The sequence below is a fragment of the Phragmites australis genome, chromosome 15 (assembly GCF_958298935.1).
Source record: "Phragmites australis chromosome 15, lpPhrAust1.1, whole genome shotgun sequence".
NCBI lineage: Eukaryota > Viridiplantae > Streptophyta > Magnoliopsida > Poales > Poaceae > Phragmites > Phragmites australis.
In genome coordinates, this window is record NC_084935.1 from 1,055,924 (window position 1) to 1,076,401 (window position 20,478).

A 20,478-nucleotide genomic window follows, 5' to 3' on the forward strand; every position below is an offset into this window, starting at 1 on the left:
AATTAATCGATATACTACTCGAGTGTTTTAGTCGATATATTTTTTGAGTGAGTTACTCAAGATCTTTCTCGAGTATCTAGTCGAGGTTGATTGAGGTTGCTAGAATTATAGTCGATTCTACTTGAATCTTGTCGGGACTCGTCCGAGTTAGTTGATAATTAATTATATGTATATATTTATATTGTATCAGAAATTAAATTAAATTTAAAAGTGGTATTATTTGCAGCAAGTAGTATATATACACTTGCAGTATAGGAGAGCAGGATACGATTCCGATTCGCTAATCTTCCGTTGACTGCACTCCTCTTCATGTGGTGTGCATCGCGATTTGCGAGATCCACGAGGAGATCACAGCCCATCTTTTCATGATGATTGGTACGCCCTTGGCCTGGTGTTTGATTGCATTCTGTTGCGTCAAGGTTCAGTTCTCTTCGTTCTCGCCCGGAAAACCTGAATATTTCTGGGACTTGCACAAATCTTTCTCTCCTGAGCTGGTCCATGATTTCGTGCATCGTCGATTCTTCACTCTTCAGGCGTTTCTTGCATCGCTAGGCCAGAATTTTGCGTTGAATCTCTTGGATGTTGTGCTGTTACCTGTCGCTGTTCCCTTGCTCATTCATTGAAGTTTCAGCGAAAAAGAGAGAGAATCTTTTCAATTCTACTGAGTGTGACACTTGGCGGTCTCTTGCTTCGCTTGATCTCTGTTGGGGTTGTTGCCTATTCGTTACCATCAGCCAGTTTCTGGCCGATTTTGACCTATCCTCCTGCCAAACTCTGAACAACTTCGTTTCTGGAAAACACAAACTCTGAATAACTGACCGAAAAAGGTTGGATCTTTTTCAGGCATCAGCATCACTAGCTTCTTGCACTGGTGCGGTAAAAGAAAATTATTAGATTCTATTTAGACACGAGCTATATATATAATGAGTCTTTAACGAAAAGAGAGGAAAAGCTGATCTAATGGCGGCGGCTGTCTCCTTTTATTGATTTATATGGTTATATAAAAATGATATTCTTATTAATCAAAAGAAGTGTTTCTTTCGTTTGCAGGTTATTTTTTTACACAGTAGTTTTGTATGTAGTCTATTCTGTAGCGACAGAAACGACAACATACGGTGGTTACAGTGTGTGCGCATTTGAAACGGTTAGTTAGGGTGTTGTTTACCCGTTTTGACGGCAGTCTAGACTTTGTTATAGCTTATTTGCCATCTTAGACCTTCTTCAAATTGTTTTCTTTTCAGAGCCGTGTGTTTGTCCTAGTTTGTGTTTTTTCTTTTTTGACTATGTATATCTTAGTTATACGGAGACAAAAATATTCTCTTATATGGTTATATAGTGTTGCTACTACGATAATAAAAAATAATAAAACTTTCTTTAAAAGGAAAAAAACATCATGAGCCCCACCGTTGACACAGTAAGGATCCAGGGGAGGCTTTCCTGGCCTGCATTATGCAGTGAAAGCTACCAACAAAACTATAAGGGACGGCAGACGGGTTAATAGTGTGACTAATTTTACTGTAATATTTTGTTACGATAATTTTTAAATAAAAATTAGTTTTTTATTTTTTACGAGGCTAGTGACATTTAGTTACAAAATGTATAAAATTAGAAGAAGAGATAAAAATTATACTAATGGAAGAGAAATTTATTTATGCTATAAACTTATATCCGAATCATATATATGTATTGGTTCGATTTGTATATATTTAGATTAACTGTCATAATTATGTGTCAGGTGTAGACATCTTACTAAAAATCAAAATAGATTTATTTTATCTTCCTATTGTGTCTTGCCTGCTAAATATAATACGAAGATCTTAAATTACTCTGTGCTTCTTAATCTATTATATTAATTGTATTTGATATAAAGTATTTAGTTTAACCGTTTAGATGTGCGTAACAATAGTAGCCTAAATTATTTTAATAATGACTCATTTCCTCTTAAATATTAATATAATACATGCGGACATGCTGCACAATGCAGCCCTTGGATTTTTATGTGCAATCGGTGATGCAACTTGGTAAAGATGCACCTATCTGATCTAGATTACTAGTATATCATTTCAATCCCATCATTCTTGTCATGCCAACTTTATCTCTCTGTTTGTGAAGAAGTTAGGCAGGGGAGGAGTGAGCAGTTGAGCACTAGAGTTGTAGCTGTAGGTGTGCTCATCCCCACCACACGTGCCCATTGCCCATTGTTTCCATTCCACTGCCTTGCCTCCACCCATTATCGAACAGCGATCCCGTGGGGCTCCAGCTTCACCATTCACCAACTTTATTTTCGCCTGGATATGTATGCCTCCCTTCCTTGATCTCTTGGCGCTTTCCCCTCCTCGCATTCATATTTTATTCTCCCTTCCCGATTCCCTACTCCCTACTGCGACTGCGGTCCTCACATTGTCCGCTCTCGCTCGTTGCGAGGTCCATTTAACTTCGTTTGTCTCTCCAGTTCCTGCCCGACCCAATCGGCACGGTTGATGACATTGTTCGCGTGCTGACGCGTTTCTTGGAGCAGGAGAGGCGTGGCTTGATGATCAGGAGCTAGCTAGCAGGCTTTCTTGATCTCGGAGACATGGATCCTGAATTTGGCGTAGGGATGGCGCCCCGAAAGGTCAGCAATTTCCAACTGTGCTAGGATCGATCAGCTCTAATTAACGCTGAGCAGAGCTTGGTGTGTTGGTTGCAGAGGGAGCCATGGCGGACGACGCTGCTGCTGGCGTACCAGAGCCTGGGGGTGGTGTACGGCGACCTGAGCATCTCCCCGCTGTACGTGTACAAGAGCACCTTCGCCGAGGACATCAAGCACTCCGAGACCAACGAGGAGATCTTCGGCGCCCTCTCCTTCGTCTTCTGGACGCTCACCCTCATCCCCCTCCTCAAGTACGTCTCCATCGTCCTGCGCGCCGACGACAACGGCGAGGGTGAGCAACCACTGATCCATCCCACTGCAAGATTCTGAAACGGGCATGTGTTGAGGTGAGCTCATGTGTTGTTGCGACTTTGGATTTGGCAGGAGGCACCTTCGCACTGTACTCTCTGATCTGCCGGCACGCCAATGTGAGCCTCCTCCCCAACAGGCAGGTTGCCGACGAGGAGCTCTCCACCTACAAGCTGGAGTGCCCACCTGAAGTCTCCGAGAAGTCACGAATCAAGGTGTGGCTGGAGAAGCATAAGAAGCTGCACACCGCACTGCTGGTCATGGTGATGATCGGCACCTGCATGGTGATTGGGGACGGCGTCCTCACACCGGCGCTATCTGGTACGTACCTTCAGTCCATTGGCTTGCCCCCTTATTTGATTCGGTGGTGGTTCGTGAGAAGCTGATGGTTCAGTTACTTACCTTGGACTTACTGCTATCTGTTCTGCCTGTTGCAGTGTTCTCAGCTGTTTCAGGGCTTGAGCTCTCCTTGTCCAAAGATCAGCATGAGTGTAAGTTCACAATTATGTGTGCTCAATTTATGGCTTCAAGTTTTTATAGGTCATGTAGTTGAATTCAAGTGTCTGTTCAGCATCCTTCATAAGGATACCAATAATATACATAACGAATCCTACGCATAATGCAAGATTGTGAGAGATTAGCAAAATAGTAGTTTTTATATACAACTAGAACAGAATAAATTCCATTTCCAGAATTGGAGGATCTTCTTCCTAGTTTACAGTATCATTTCCTGCAACCACCTATTTATAGGTCCCACTTGTCAGTTGTCACTTATCAGTAAAAGCATCTCAAACAGAGCTACATACAAATCATGACTATCTGGAATTTTAGATCTGAACTTAGGAAGTTCTTCATAAACTGTATCTGAAAGGAAACTATATATGGGCAAGTAGACTTTTGGATGCCATGTGACTGTATTTCTTCTCCAATCCCCATCACCACATTCACATGCTGCTTGTCTTAGGTTAGGTCTCAAAAACATTTCATCTGGATCTTAAAAAACACTAGTCTTACCATGCTCATTTCTGTTTTTCTTATGCAGACGCCGTAATCCCGATAACCTGCTCCATATTAGTATTCCTGTTTGCTCTCCAGCATTATGGCACCCACCGTGTCGGATTTCTCTTCGCTCCGATAATTCTGTCCTGGCTACTCTGCATGAGCGCAATCGGCCTGTATAACATCATCCACTGGAACCCTCAAGTTTACCAGGCCCTAAATCCCTATTACATGCTCAAATTCCTGAAGAAGACCAGGAAGTCTGGCTGGATGTCCCTGGGAGGAATTTTGCTATGCATGACAGGTAAAAAACAGTATTGCTGATAATACAATTTCTTTAATGAGTAAATTTCACAAAATCTAGAACAATTTGTACCTTTGTAACGTAAAACTACAACTTCTGAGACCCATTTCACAAAATTACAACTACTTACCATTTGTAACGCAAAACTACAATTTTTGGTCTGGTCCCACCCGTCAGTCACACATTACTCGTTTTTCCCATTATGCTAAAAAAGTGTGGCCGACGGGTGTAACTAGGCCAAAAAGTTGTAGTTTTACGTTACAAAGGCACAAGTAGTTGCAGTTTTGTGAAATAAGTCTCAGAAGTTGTAATTTTGCGTTACAAAGATATAAATAGATGTAGGTTTGTGAAATTTACTCTTCTTTAATTTGCAAGTTGCAAGAGCTGTGACACAGGGTAAGGCGTAAGTTAACATGATCCAACATGTTTGGCATTCAGGGTCTGAAGCAATGTTTGCAGATCTGGGCCATTTCTCCTACAGTTCAATCCAGGCAATTCTCGCTGGCCCTGCACTTCAAATACCTCTATAAATATTTGCATGTTAGATTTGAAGTGACGAAGTCTGATCCTTGTTTTTGCAGCTTGCTTTCACTTCTCTAGTGTACCCTTCACTGATTCTGGGATACATGGGTCAAGCTGCTTATTTGTCCAAACACCATAACCTTGACGCAAGCTACCAAATAGGATTCTACATCGCAGTTCCAGGTATATTGGCTGGTGAATTCTTACTGTACCCTTCTGCAGATTCAGAGTTTCAGACATTCACAGCAATTTTGCCTGTGCGATTGCAGAGAGTGTCAGGTGGCCTGTGCTTGTGCTGGCGATTCTGGCGTCGGTTGTCGGAAGCCAAGCAATCATCAGTGGAACGTTCTCCATTATCAACCAGAGCCAGTCCCTAAGTTGCTTCCCCAGGGTGAAAGTTGTGCACACGTCTGACAAAATTCATGGACAGATATACATCCCTGAGGTGAACTGGATGCTCATGATCCTCTGTATTGCTGTGACTGTCGGTTTTCGCAATACAAAGCGCATGGGAAATGCATCTGGTAAGCATCCTATAAGCTACCTGATATTCATTTTCCAACTTTTCTAGTACTTTCTTCAATAAGTAATAACCATGTACCTGAACTTTCCCCCCCTAAAAAAACAGTGTATATGAACTGATCAAACAATGTACCTGAATTTTCTTTCGCAATACATGTGTTGTTCTTGCAGATGATCCGTTAGTATATCAATGTTCATATCGCTTGATTTCTGAATTCTTGTGCAGGCTTGGCGGTAATCACGGTGATGCTGGTGACGACATGCCTCATGTCCCTGGTGATCATGCTGTGCTGGCACCGGTCGCCGGCGTGGGCCCTGGTGTTCCTCCTCCTCTTCGGCTCGATCGAGGCACTCTACTTCTCGGCGTCGCTGATCAAGTTCCTGGAGGGTGCGTGGCTGCCGATCCTGCTGGCGCTCATCCTGCTGGCCGTCATGTTCGTGTGGCATCACACGACGATCAAGAAGTACGAGTTCGACCTGCACAACAAGGTGACCCTGGAGTGGCTGCTCGCCCTTGGCGACAAGCTCGGCATGGTGCGCGTCCCGGGCATTGGCCTCGTCTACACGGACCTGACCTCTGGCGTCCCGGCCAACTTCTGCCGCTTCGTGACCAACCTCCCGGCGTTCCACCGGGTGCTCGTCTTCGTCTGCGTCAAGTCCGTGCCGGTGCCGCACGTTCTCCCCGCCGAGCGCTACCTCGTTGGTCGCGTCGGCCCGCCGGGCCATCGGTCCTACCGGTGCATCGTGCGGTACGGCTACCGCGACGTGCACCAGGACGTGGACTCCTTTGAGACGGAGCTCGTCGAGAGCCTCGTTACCTTCATCAAGCTCGACGCGCTGTTCCGGTGCAGCGACGCCGAGCGCCGGGACAGCAGCTACGAGCGAGAGAACGCGCTCACGGTCATCGGGAGCAACCCGCTGCGACGCCACCTCGACTACGACGACTCCCACGAAGGCGCGTCGTCCGTCGAGATGAGCGCGGGCATATACAGCCCGAACGGCATAGAGCTCGCCGCGTCGGCGCAGGGGCCGGCGATCAAGAAGCAGGTGAGATTCGCGGCAGCGAGCCCCCGCGTGGACGAGCGCGTGCTGGAGGAGCTGCACGAGCTGTGCGAGGCGCGGGAGGCCGGCACGGCGTTCATACTGGGTCACTCGCACGTACAGACGAAGCCCGAGTCGTCACTGCTGAAGAAGCTCGCCGTCGGCGTCGGGTACAACTTCCTGCGGCGGAACTGCCGCGGCCCTGACGTGGCGCTGCGCGTGCCGCCGGCTTCCCTGCTCGAGGTCGGCATGGTCTACGTGCTATGAGGACGCGGTGGCGCGCGGTATTTACGGCTTGAAACTATGGATCTCTCTGCCTGTGTGCAGTACGCAGATGTTAATATGCTGATGTAAATTGTAATGTGATGCAATGCAACGATGCCCTGACATTTCTCGATGGCACCATATATGCAACAAGATGATTCATCCACGTTTCAAAGCATTGCATCGGAAGAAAACTGATCGTGCACGGACGCACTGCATCCAAACTCATGATTGGACAATGTTTACGGTAACTAGAACAGATTCTCGGAAAATTTTGATAAATACCATTTCAAAACATTGCACCCGTGGAAATGCCACTCGATCTTATGAAATTAAGAAAAAAAATATTAGGTGCAAATAAGCTATGTGGTGCAAATGTGTAAACAATAGATGATAACCGTCATAGTCTAATCTAGCGACTCACTCACAGATAGACAGGATTCCCTTATCTAATCAAGCACTTTTACACAAAATCCTCACTATGGTAAAATCTGGATAGCTGCATCTAAGTGGGATGGTGTGATAAATATTAACCTTTGGATTATGATTTGACGGTGGGAGTTTGATGTTTGCATCAGATTTTCCCTGTTAAATTAAGCCGAACAACCCTAAAACGAGAAAACGGGATCAAACTTTTACGGGCCTTTCCCTCCTTCACATCACCCAGCCCATCTCTGTCGTCCATCATAGGATCGTCCTATGGATGGCAATAGGACTCGTGAGTCTGGGTACACGCGGGTTCTACACTCGACAGTTCCAAGTTTAAATTTCATTTTTCGCATATGGGTCCGTTGGGTCGGGTATCTGAATCGGATCAGGTCGGGTTCAGGTTTTAAATTTCACCCGTAGGGGCCCATCGGGTCGCCCAAAATCCATTCAAATCAACCTAGCCCATCAAACCCCAGCCTCCCCTCCGCCTCCCAGTGTCGGCTTCGACTCAAGCCTCCCTGGTTGGCGCCCGGTCTCCCTGCCAGCGGTCGTCACCTGTCGAGTCCATTTCTGGCCGCCCCGACGCCGCACCCCGCCTCCCTGCCCGACGCCGTCTTCATAGTCTCCTTGCTCGGCCACCGCCCTCTGGCCGACCTCCTATTCACCTCCCCTCCAGGGCCTCACCGCCAGGCCACCGTCATCCCTTTGGCCTCCCCATGGCTCCTCCCCAGCCTACCCACCGTCATCCCTCTCCAGCCTCCCCACCCGACCGCCCCGTCGCCATAGCAGGATGAGGGCATAGCTAGGCACCTGCGACCCGACGGGCACCGGCAAATGCGGGTCCTAAATCTCACCCGTTTACCTATCGGATTTTGGGTTGGGTTGAGACCGTGGGGTTTCAGATCAAGTGTGGTTTTGCCCCACCAGCTCTGACCTAACCTGTTTCCATGCCTAGATCGTCATCGTCCTACAAAACATACACGATTGCCTTCCTGTCTCACCATCTTCTCGATCTCGACGTGAATTCTGACTCGTGGGCCGTGACCTCGAGAATCCTACGAATTGCTGAAGCGCAGTTGTCTCCGGCGTGATCCCCTCCCGTCGTCTCGGGCGCCGTCGGATGCAGCGCAGTCAGAGGTAACCAAGGCCCTGCAAAACCCTTGCTTTTGTGATGAGATAACTGGGAAGCATGCTCCGTGAGTCCGTGTCAATGTTTGCAGTGTCGATTGCCTGTATAGTTTTCAAAATGTTCCTGTGTAGCAGTGTAGTCTAGATTCCTCTCTCTGAAAAATCCATTGTCTTCAAGATTCCGAGGGCATGGTTGCCCTGCTAAAGCTTCTCTTAATCAATGATCATTGCAGCGAATGAATTGAATTAGTGACATAATCATGTTGCTTAGAGTTTAGCATCGTGTTATGATATAACTGATTGCAGATTTGACATGCCCTACACGGTTTCTTTTACTATACTTCTAGTATTAGCTACATATTTTTTTTCTGACAGAGTGTGGTAATTACATTTCATTAGCCCCGTTGAAAGAGCGAACAACGTAATCTGCGAATGCAATATCTCAGGAAGATTTCAGCAGCTCATATTGTATTTTAATTGACGTGGTTCTGCTCCTTAAATGTCCAAAAAAGAAAAAAAAATCCTGGTTTGGTCTACTGATATGTCTTGTATAATCTTCTACATGTATGACAAAAAGTCAGGCATCATAACAGATGTATAATTAAAGATCCGTTGGCAAAGATGCTTATTAACTAGAGGACAGACGTGAGCCTGTACCCCCTCACCGTCGTCCATCGGACGACGACGCGGGACTGAAAGTGAATAATTGAGATGACAGTTTAGAGGAGGTGAATATGTATTTTTCTAATTTTTCTCTAAACAAGTTAAGGACATGTTTGTTTCTACTACAGGTTGTGGAAAGCGGTTTTTATAAGTTGAAATGGAAACAAACAAGCAGCTTTTAGGATCCAGATTTCACTATCCGCTTGCTAGATTGTCATAATCCCACAATCCAGTGGAGAGCAGTTTTTACATATTGTGGAATCTAAGGAAACCAACATGGGTATGAATTTTTAATGTACTTACCCACCAGTGTCATTACAATCTCAACAGCGAATCATTTTTTCTTCGTATCTCCCCGCTGGAGACCCATCCATGCCGACGTGCTTCTAGAATCGTTGGTCGAGCTGTCGTTGGAATCGCCACTAGTGGGGTCCTTCCGCCATGAACCCACTGAGCTTCGCGCTCTGTTCTTCACCAACGCTGGCACACTCCAGGCCACCGCCGATCTTACCGAGCCACACAAGAGCGAGCGGCCACTGCTGCCTCAATGAAAATCGGGTGTGTCATCTTCGTCTGCTCTGGCCAATCCCTCGCGCCAACACCATCTCCCTCACCCCTAAAACATATCCCCTTGGTCAATCACAGGAATCCATCGTCGAAAAACCACCGCCGCCATCTCACCATTTCTGTCGAAGCACCTCACCATCGTTGGGACTCCTCGAACCCCCTTTGCCTCAACTGAAAGCTCGGTGCGCACCCTTGTACCCCACAAACGCTCGAGCCACGCCCCTTTCTCCTTTTCCGCTGTCGGGCGCCATGGCCACTGTCGTCGCCCGGACACCCCGTGCCCAGGCTCAAGTATCTGGGAGGACCGCTAGGGTCCCATGAAGCCGCCTAGGCCACCACTCGAGCAAGTCAGAGCGCCGCTTGCCGCCAGTGAGGTCGTGTGGGCCACGACTAAGCTCTCCCCTGCTATTGGTCAACGACTGGTGGGCCCAGAGGTGACATGACAATCTAGCTTTTGAGGTCATTTTAGACTTTTGACATGCACAAATAGAAATCCAACCCACTAGAATCCAGGTTGCCAAACATCTCTGAGCTTTCCACAATCCAGCTTTCCATAATTCAGAAGCCAAAAACTGTTTTTCAGAATCCACAACTGGACAAACATGCCCTAAAACTTCATCTTAAAGAAATTAAATACAAAATTAAAGCTACTCTAAAGTAAGTAACAAGGTGAAATCCTATATGAGTTATAAACAACTAGGATTAAAAAAAAATTATGAACTTGCAATAGAGTAAATGAAATATGAGAAATAATCGAAAGACGGAGACATGTCGATGTTGTTCCCAAAGTTTAGATCCTTAAGAGGATCCTATATCACCGTTGAGAGGCTCAATCACACTTGAGCCGGGTCACTTTCAACCCTTTTCCTCCTAAGATTGCACAAAATACTCCTCGACTTTTTTGTGGTATTTATTCCCTTGCGGAGGCAAAATCTGGCCTTAACAAACTTTCTCACGATGCATCACAAACTTGTTGGTGGCTTGTGAGAGACTCCTAGCCATCTAGGAGTCCTCAAACTCCAAGAGAGACAAATGCAGATATAAAAGCTTGGAGATGACAAATAGTGCTCAAATATCAACTTTTGCTTCCTAGCACTCAATCTCTCTTTTCAAATTTCTCTCAAAAGATGGAATGCTTTCTTAGGAGAGGAGAGTGGCTTTTAGCTTTGGAGAGTTCTCATATTCGAAATGGTAGGGTTAAAAGAGTGAGAGGGGGAAGGGGTGTATAAATAGATATCTTCAAAAACTAGTCGTTGGACACATTTTCAGTCCACATCGGAAGTTCCCATCCCCACGATCGGAACATCCGATTAGTTCAAATAACATATTTGAACTTCAAAAGCCAACCCAGACCTAATAAAAGTAACACATTGGAACATCCGATGAAATCGAAACAAAAAGGTCCATCTTTACAAAAACTAGATGTCCCGAACCTGATCGGAACATCTCATTCAACCATCGGAACATCCGATATGAAGAATTAAATCGAAACATAAAGGTCCATGTTCACAGAAAATAGTCGGAACATCCAATCCAACCATCGGAACATCTGATATTGGATTTTAATTCAAGACCGAGACCTCCATAGTTGAGAAAATCGAACCATTCGACCTACATCGAAACTTTCGACCTATATCGGAACTTTCAATGAAAACATCGGAACATCCGATGCTAAAAAGGATTCCAACCCAAGAACCCCATGTTCTGAAAGTTTAGACTATTTGACTACATCGAAAGTTCCGATGTTTACATCGAAACATCTAACTTCACTAAGAACATTTTGACTCGGTGTTCGTGTTGTGAACTTGTGTTGATCTCTAAACTGAGTGTAGATCTTTTTTAGCACTAAGTTTATGACCAAACTACAGCGTTGGACCCCTCTTAATAATACGACAATTTTATACTCAATTTCAAAAATAAAAGAGTAATTTAAGGAGTAAAACCGTTCACTATCTTATTTCTTTAATTTGTGAGTAAATTTCAAAAACCTACAACTATTTTGACATATATTGCATAAAACTACAACTTCTGGTACCCATCTCAAAAACCTACAATTATTTTGATATATGTTATAAAAAACCACAACTTTCTCACAGTGGGCCCATCTGTCATCCTCTATGGCATGTAATAGGTGGAATAACCGTGGGCCCACCTATTGCCAGAGGATGACAGGTGGGACCACGGTGAGAAAGTTGTAGTTTTTTACAACATGTGTCAAAATAGTTATTGGTCTTTGAAATGAGCAACATAAGTTATAGTTTTATGCAACATGTGTTAAAATAGTTATAGAGTTTTAAAATTTACTCTTAATTTTTCGTAGTCGCCAACATCGTGTCACTTATATTAATGAGACTTTTACCTATTGAAATACTCATCGAATATATTATTTCCTTAATTGTTTATCGTTAATCATCAAAACCCATATAGGAGGTCTAGATGCATTTTCAGAAAGGCACACTGCCCTGCCCTTGCTCCATCGCTGCTGCCCGACAGTGGCAGCAGCCAATGGCGATGCCAAGCGGTGTTTGTGCTGTCCCCTCCCTCCCCCCTCCCTCCCCCCTTCTTCTCTATGTGTTGTAGCTACGTGCTGGCCCTTTGGTAGCTAGATCTGCTACCTCTCTAGCTAGATATGAGTTGCACACCTTCAGATCTGCCTATCGGCCGCGACGGCACGGGCTAGCAGCGGCCTGGGTGCGCATGGTGTGGACATCTGTGGTAGTGTGTGCATGCGCAGACATCCGCTTCTCCTACTGAGGGTCAACAGTGCGTCGGCGCTCCTGCTACTTGTCTGAGCAGGCGACGACTCGTGTGGTGCGAGGTCTCAGTGAGAAAAATCCTACTCAGTGTTTTATCGCTGCCGACAATGACAATGCCCTTAGGTGTCGTTCCACTCCTTGGAGGCGTTGCTAATGTGCCCATGTTCCCTAACCATCAGCAGGTTCTCCAGGTGAAAACTCATATCTAGCTTGTCGGATCGGGCAACGACTACGTCTTTGATGTCGTGTCCTCCTTAGAGGCGTTGCCTTAGAGTTTACTGTCCCATGTTAGATATCTGCAGGTGTTGGTCAGATTGGCGGCTACGATGACACCATCGGGTGCAGTCAAAGCTTATGTCTGTCAGTTGAGCTGAACCTCGCAGTGGCAAGCTATGTGCGGCGTGTCTTGCAGATGGAGGAGAGCATCTCCCCTTGGTTGTTTAGGACCTGGTGACCACTTGGTAGTGGTCCATCATGGAGCCGCGCTCCATGACGCTTCATGACAGATGAGCATGCTAGGATGGAATCGGAGTTGTGTTGTTGGTGTGCGATCAATCAAGCTTGGCAATGATGACACACATCATTCTAGTTCGGTTGGGACCGTGCGCGTCGGGTGAAGTGATATTGAGGCAAAGGCTAAGATTCATCGTGGTGAAGTCAGAGTTGTTTTGTCGCTACTGCGGCAAACTTGACAATGATGACATATGACAGGCTCCGTTGTTTGTAGAATTGTAGGGTGATGATGGTGTATTTTCTGCTGCATGTGTTGTCTGTTTTGCTAACCAGTTGCAGTGGAAAACATAGAGTTGTCTAGTGCTCCATCATACCATTTTGCATGTACAGGAAGGAGTACAAAAGATTCTTGTTTTGGTTATTTGGTAGGAGATCAATTCGTTTCCCCTTCCATATCTTAATCAATCGTTATGACAACAACTTCTGCGGCTCTCAGCGATTTGAGAGATTTTTATATGTTTCATGTTTGTTTGTTTTGAGCCTAATTGCTTACTTCAAGCGAAAGCACCAGGAAGTGCTTTTTGGCTGGTGGTTTGGAGATAAACAACAAGTTTAGGTTAGATGCATTTCGGGGCTGTTTGGTTTGTGCCACTAGCGTGCCTAGTCAAAATTTGGTCACGACCAGGGCATGGTCAAAATTTTGGTGAAGTAGACTTGTTTGGATCACAGCCAAGCCAAATAATTAAAATGTTGCCTAATAACTTAAAGTAGTGATTATGATATGTGGGTTTCACGTGATGCTAAATTTTTTATCCCTATAATAAAGATAATATGGGTCTTGTTTTGTTGATTAAATTGTAAGCAATACGATAATTTAGATAGACTACGAATTAGAACCACGGTTTAAGAGATACAGTCATCTGAAGGTTATGCTCCAACCATTAGTGTGCTTTAGCATGTTCTATACTTTGCTGCAACATGTCCTTGCATGGGATTTGGCTGCCGGAGCAGCTAGGGAGAGCAAATTCAGCGCCCAGATCTTGCCAGCAGTTTGTGAAGGAACGTCTGGGGGTGCCAAATTTTTTTTGGCCTACCAAATTTTGTCTTAGAACTAAATAATAGCAAATTTTATGGGCATAGCCAATTTTTGGTTTGGCATTCTTCTCTGACTTGCAGTGCGGTTTCCAAGTCAAATTTCATCTCACGTTTTTTCCTTAACCTAATGAAACAATTTAGTACGGCATATTCGCAACATTTTTCCTTAAAATTTCTGGTTTTGGTCAAATTGGATGGCTACTGTGGTGTGGAAATGCTATTAATAGAACCGTAACACAAAAAAACAAACTGCCATGCTTATCTGTACCTCATTTTTCCTTACAAGTCCATTGTATATAGATTCTTAATTGTGTCATCATTTGAGCAAAGTCTTGTTTACACCATGGTGAAATCTTAGTTGCTTGTCTGTTCTGAAACCGAATGATGTATACCCGAAATATAAAGTAGAGCAGATATTTTGCAGTGCAATTGCTAATTGCCGACTGATCCGGACAGGTAACAATTGAAAAAGGAAGACCCGCGTTTGCGAACACGGTTAGGGTCCATTTGATTCCAATTGTCTGTACTTGTCACTGATAGACAATTAGTCTAAGCTGCTGAAAATGACTTGGTCTCTGCCACTTCATGACATCATCATGATAGGAAATGGCCACCAATGTGCAGAATCTTTTGAGAAAACTAGCACATAGTTTTGAAGCACTGCATGCAGGCATTTGAGGTCACTTATCCTGCTTTCATTATTTTGATCGACGAAACAGAAAGCACGTTTTCTTGAGAGGAAAAAAATTGCAAGAGAAACCAGTGCTCTGATCTGATCTTGTATGGAACTTCTCAATTTTTTCAGAGCCATTTAACTTGCTTTTTATTTTTCCAGATGAGCCATTTAACCTGAGTAGGTGATGCTCAACTCATCAAATTGTACTACTATTTTTTTAGGCCTTGATGACATGAGGCGTGATTGTCAGCGGTGGAAGGTCAGTCTCTCATGGACACACATACTCCCAATTCGCAGTTACATACATGCTTGCAATTCTCACTTACATACTCACAATGCTGCCATCTAACATAACATGATAATAGTTACATACATACCCGCAATTTGCTGAGTTGTTTAAAGTCAAGCAACATCACATGGTGTGGCTAGCATCTGCTCCTGTAAGCAGCGAAAGCTCAGGGAATCTAAACAAGGTGTATCAGTATCAGTTTAATGAGCTCTGACAGCAACCATTCGTTTGTGTAGCCCACAATTTGAGTGGTCTACAATTTGAGAACATACTTGGCCCAGGATCATCTAGTCCTTGCCGTTGATTCAGTTAGCCGTTGATCCAATCAAAGGATAGCCATTTATCTGCAACACAAATACTAGTACTATGATTCTGCATCCAGTCCTTGCCGTTGGTTAAGATAGGAAGGCTGACAGATGAAAGCAGCAACTGCAAGAGTTGCACTGTTGCAGTAGATAGACCCCCCAAAAAATCAGCGTTGCAGTATTACAGTTTGGTTCAATCCTCAGCCTTGTCTGAAAGCTGCACATGGTGACTGTCTAAAGAAAGCCCTGCAGTGTTCAGGGGCATGCAGCCAGAACAGGTGAAAAAAAAATATTCTCATGTTTCTTCGCCCGTTCGTTCGTCCACCATGTGAGGCAGCCAAAAACTAGCGCTGCTACTGCGTCGTCGTCAAGACGACGACTGCATCCGGAACCGGGAGACGAAATTCTGCGAGCAATATGGCAGCAGCGGCTCCTGGAGCGCCACCGGAGAAGTAGGCGGGCCCGCACGCATGCGCCGCGACGGAACGGAACAGGCGCCTGAATCTTTTCCTGTGATTGCAGGCGAGCACCTTTGGCAGAGACGGAAGCTTGAAGTGGACGTGCATAGAGGTTAAGTTCTCACCCCACCTGTGGGGTCTTCATCCGCCCCCATTTTAATTGGGGCAAGGTAGGACGGAGCATCGGTTAGAACGAAGTACCTGTCAGATCAAAGTCGAGGTTTAATAGGACGGGGCAGGGATAAGAAAAAAAATTCACTTGATCTCGAATCAAGACGGGACGGGACGGGGTGGGAGACAAACGGATGTAGGCGGGTCAAGGGGGCGAAAACTGTCTCCACCTCATTCTATTTAGATCCCTAACGTGCTATGGTCCAACAAACGGCAAGGGCCTTTTCTGTGTATTCTTCTTTCGGGGTCTTGATTTTAATTGATACTAACATGAATTTGGGGTGAATTTTTTCTTGGCTAAAGTGAGAATATTTTTACATGTCTTCTAAATTTTAGACGTATGAAATTTAGAAGCATGATTAGATGATGGGTTAGCGACAGAGACAAATTCCCGACGGGCGACAGGTTTAAAGGAAGGGCGATGACGACAGACTAGCTTAACAGAGGAGATAGACACGGGGTCAGAGCGGTGGGGACGCCTTCAGCCAAGGGCAGAGGAGGACGACCCATGGGCGGTGCCATGGCAAGCGGAGATGGCCTGGTAAAAAAAGGCTAGTGTGGCGGTGGCAGATACGTGAACGGAGCGGTGCCAGAGATGAGTGGTGGAGGGCGAGAGGCGAGAGCGAGGATCCGATGATGGGAGGCATCAACGTGGTGAGGTGGGAGGCGGCTGGAGACAGCTGGAGTTTGAAGATGTATGAGGCCCGTTGGATCAGATTCGACGTCTCAGATTCGCCATCTATATTTCTTTTGAAAACAGGCGTCTAATATTGTTATCTCTTGGAAAAGCAACACTGTATCTTCTGAAAACATCTGAAGTTATACAACCCAATTACTTATGCTCTTTGATTTGTTACACTTTGGAAACTTATCGACGGTGCAAGCCATAACTATAGCTTGGACAGAATTCGAGAACACACGTACCCGCCACTCATTCATTCGTTACTCAAGGAACAAGCTAGAAGGTACTAGCCGGGTGGGAGCGCTCGACATCTCATTCATCTCTAGAGAAATCCAACCGTTGACGACGGGTCCACGCTGATCGCGACGGAAGGTGGTCCCTCGCTGGCTTCATTTCCCGGCAATGTCACCGCTACTGCTTCAGTGGTGAACTACATCTCCGGTACAGAGAGAATCAAATGAAATCTGGTCGCCTCGCCTCACATTTCCTTTTTCTCCCATTTCAGAAAAAAGCACCTGAAACTCGAAGGACAGGCAATGTTCTGCCTGAAACTGAAACTCCAGGACATGCCATCGGCGTTCCGGCTTGCTCGCATGCATGCACTCATGGATTACGTACGCGATCGCCTTGAGCAAACACTAACGCACGAGGAAATGATGAGTCACTCGCCTCATGAGCCATGACGACGCGTACGGCTTGGGATCCATCGCGAGCGACAACCGAGCTGAGTGAGCGGGACGTCCAAGAAATTCACGAGTAAATAAGTACAACAGATTAGGCGGCATCCTCCGGTGGCCCAACGATTAGCTGTTTCTAGCAGACGCGTGGCGCGCCCTGCAGCAGCTGAGCTCGCGCCCGTCGGTGCCTCACAGCGACCCTTCGTCTGCCTGAGAAGCAGAAACTGCGACATGGCGAGCTCTAGTCTGTGCCTGTGAGCCGGCAACAAGACAGGTGGACGATCTAGGTGGCGAACGAACAACACCGGCCACCAGATCGCATGCATCGGTGGGGGCTTGTCATTGGTTCTTGAAAGGGTGGAGGTAGCTAGAAACTGAGCTAGCGGCAGAAGCAGCAGGTGTAATTGAATGGAAATGAGATGTATATACTTTCTCCATTTTTTAATACTTATTATTATTTTATTATTTTATTTGTTTTTAAATACTTCTCACTTCACGTTTTTTACATAGTTTTCAATTTTATCCCTATAAAATATCTCTTATCTATTTATTTGCGGTAGGTTTTAGAATATTTTAACTAGTTTTTAAGGGTATTTTGTCATTTCACATTTAAAATTTATATTATCTTTGGTATGCCTCAGTATGCGTGTTTAATCAAAAGTGATCAGTATTGAAAAATGGATGGAGTAGCTTATTCTGTATTAATATTTTATATTTTTTCTCTAAGTCGAAGTAAGAGGTAGATATGAATAGTATCGGATAATTATTTCTTTATCATGTATTTTATTAGAGTTAAAGTCGGAGTGAATAGTTACATAGATGTCGGTTAGTCAGATAGATTATTATTTTTTACTTCATTTATATTTTCACACAACACATTAAATGGTATAGAGGTGCAATTAAAATAAGCACAAAGAGATTGATTGGTGAGACATGAAAATAAGAATATTTAGTATTATTTGTCTATATATTATCATGTGTTTAAATAAAATCATAATAGTTTTTCTCGTAATAATTAACATTCAAATATTTTGAACGGATATCAGTCATCCTATATCATATCATATATTTTTTTATATCCGAAATCAAACACGAATATTATCAAACAATATCAGATATTGATACTAATCACTCCATATTTACTTCTAAGGATTGGACGGTCAGAAAATATTCATCCTGTTTGCAGCCGTAAGAGTCAGGCTAGCTCCTTGCATGTCCTGCTCCAAACGCCTTCATAGTTTTTCCTACCTTAACAATTCTTGTTAATTAGATGTTATTGAATTATGCGAACGCACCTGGGAAACTTTTTCTTATCTGTAAAAAGAAGAGGCGGATTGCGAGGACCACGCGCCATGACAGCCTGAAACAAATATCATGCTTCTAGATGCAGGATGCCAAGATCATTTATGCTTGCCAAATCTTACTTTCAGAACGTGTAGAGAAATCATTTTTGCTTGCCAAATCTTTCTACAATTAGTCGTCGTGGCCATAACATGTTGCTAACCGGACCGGAGCCTTTGATGTGATTGTTACCCGTGTGTGTGTGTGTGTATATATATATATATATTATATATATACTATATATATATATATATATATATATATACTATATATATATATATATATATATATATATATATATATATATATATATATATATATATATATATATATATATATATATATATATATATGTGGGCTGATGAAAAACATGCTAGGCAGAGTTATATTCGTTGAAAATAAAAATATTTAATTGATTGTATTTATTTAGATAGACTGAACTTATTTTGTATTTAGTTGATTAAATCTGAAGTCATATGAGCGGATTTAAGAGTTAAGATTGTGATTGGTTGCTCATTTGAATGTGATTTTGTAACCTTGACAAGCAGACTCATCTATATGAGTGGATGCAAGAGCTTGCATCTATCGAATTAGGCTACTACTACTTTGCATCCATCGAATTAGGAAGCCTAGATTAAAACAATACATATAAATAACTAAACATATTTTTTTCTGAGATTATATGCATACGTCGAACCAGAAATCTCCGATGCAGCCGACCAATCAACCCCAAATTACAGCCAACTGATGCCTGTTTCGCCTTAGATAGACAACATATCGCATTTTTCGAAAACCTGATTTCGACACCTTATTTACTGAAAAAGGATAGACTAACAGTTTTCAGCACATGAGATGCTGAATACGATATTTTGCACCTTGTTCGGCACCTTAGATGAGGTACCGAATACGTGCACATGCTGAATATGCACGGGCGGTGGCGGCGGAGAGTTGGCAGGGAGCTAGCAAGACGATTAGTACGTATGTGTTTATATATTTTTATTTAATTCTTAATTTTGTTTGAAAATATAAAAGTAGTAAAAAAATTATTAACGTTTTTTAAGCAAACTAGAATTCACTAGCAATCCATTTTAATTAATTTGATAAAAAGGCCTGAGCCAACACTTAATTAAAATTATCTGAAGAAGCCTACTTTTATCAATTCTAGTAATTTTTAATGTCTCAAATAAATTCTTAAAAATCTAAAAAAATTCACTAATATTCTTCTCATATGATATACTAATTTATAAAAATATTTTTAACCTTAGATTATTTGGTAAGCGGAGACGGCTCGGTGAAGACAGACTAGTGTGGCGGTGGCAAATACGTGGACGGAGCGCTGCTAGAGATGAGTGGCGGAAGGCGAGGATCCGATGATGGGAGGCATCAACGTGGTGAGGCGGGAGGCGGCTGGAGACAACTAGAGTTTGAAGATGCACGAAGCCCGTTGGATCACGATTCGACATCTCAAATTCGCCATCTATTTTTCTTTTAAAAAAATAGGCGTCTAATATTGTTATCTCTTGGAAAAGCAACAAACATCTGAAGTTATACAACCCAATTACTTATGCTCTTTGATTTGTTACACTTTGGAAACTTATCGACGGTGCAAGCCATAACTATAGCTTGGACAGAATTCAAGAACACACGTACCCGCCACTCATTCATTCGTTACTCAAGGAACAAGCTAGAAGGTACTAGCCGGGTGGGAGCGCTCGACATCTCATTCATCTCTAGAGAAATCCAACCGTTGACGACGGGTCCACGCTGATCGCGACGGAAGATGGTCCCTCGCTGGCTTCATTTCCCGGCAATGTCACCGCTACTGCTTCAGTGGTGAACTACATCTCCGGTACAGAGAGAATCAAATGAAATCTGGTCGCCTCGCCTCACATTTCCTTTTTCTCCCATTTCAGAAAAAGCACCTGAAACTCAAGAGGACAGGCAACGTTCTGCCTGAAACTGAAACTCCAGGACATGCCATCGGCGTTCCGGCTTGCTCGCATGCATGCACTCATGGATTACGTACGCGATCGCCTTGAGCAAACACTAACGCACGAGGAAATGATGAGTCACTCGCCTCATGAGCCATGACGACGCGTACGGCTTGGGATCGATCGCGAGCGACAACCGAGCTGAATGAGCGGGACGTCCAAGAAATTCACGAGTAAATAAGTACATCAAATTAGGCGGCATCC

At 44.1% G+C, this 20,478-nt stretch overlaps 1 protein-coding gene across 2 annotated transcripts; it reads left to right on the plus strand.

Annotated features, from left to right (window-relative positions):
- Positions 1-2,190: 2,190 nt before the first annotated feature.
- On the plus strand, positions 2,191-6,759 carry LOC133892624 (probable potassium transporter 9). 2 transcript variants are annotated; one of them, XM_062333511.1, is made up of 10 exons: positions 2,191-2,296; positions 2,519-2,614; positions 2,690-2,924; positions 3,017-3,262; positions 3,379-3,432; positions 3,984-4,244; positions 4,683-4,735; positions 4,826-4,949; positions 5,036-5,290; positions 5,515-6,759. In XM_062333511.1, the coding sequence occupies exons 2-10, from the start codon at positions 2,576-2,578 to the stop codon at positions 6,594-6,596; spliced, it is 2,349 nt and encodes a 782-aa protein (XP_062189495.1). In that variant the 5' UTR covers positions 2,191-2,296; positions 2,519-2,575; the 3' UTR covers positions 6,597-6,759. The 2 variants fall into 2 exon arrangements, with proteins under 2 accessions (XP_062189495.1, XP_062189494.1); XM_062333510.1 differs by having other exon boundaries at positions 2,288-2,424.
- The last annotated feature ends 13,719 nt before the right edge of the window (positions 6,760-20,478 follow it).

Coding starts and splice junctions, on each gene's coding strand:
- LOC133892624 (XM_062333511.1), top strand. CDS start 2,576: ATGGATCCTGAATTTGGCGTAGGGATGGCGCCCCGAAAG. Junction 2,615..2,689: donor TAGGGATGGCGCCCCGAAAG/GTCAGCAATTTC, acceptor TGTTGGTTGCAG/AGGGAGCCATGGCGGACGAC. Junction 3,433..3,983: donor GTCCAAAGATCAGCATGAGT/GTAAGTTCACAA, acceptor TTTCTTATGCAG/ACGCCGTAATCCCGATAACC.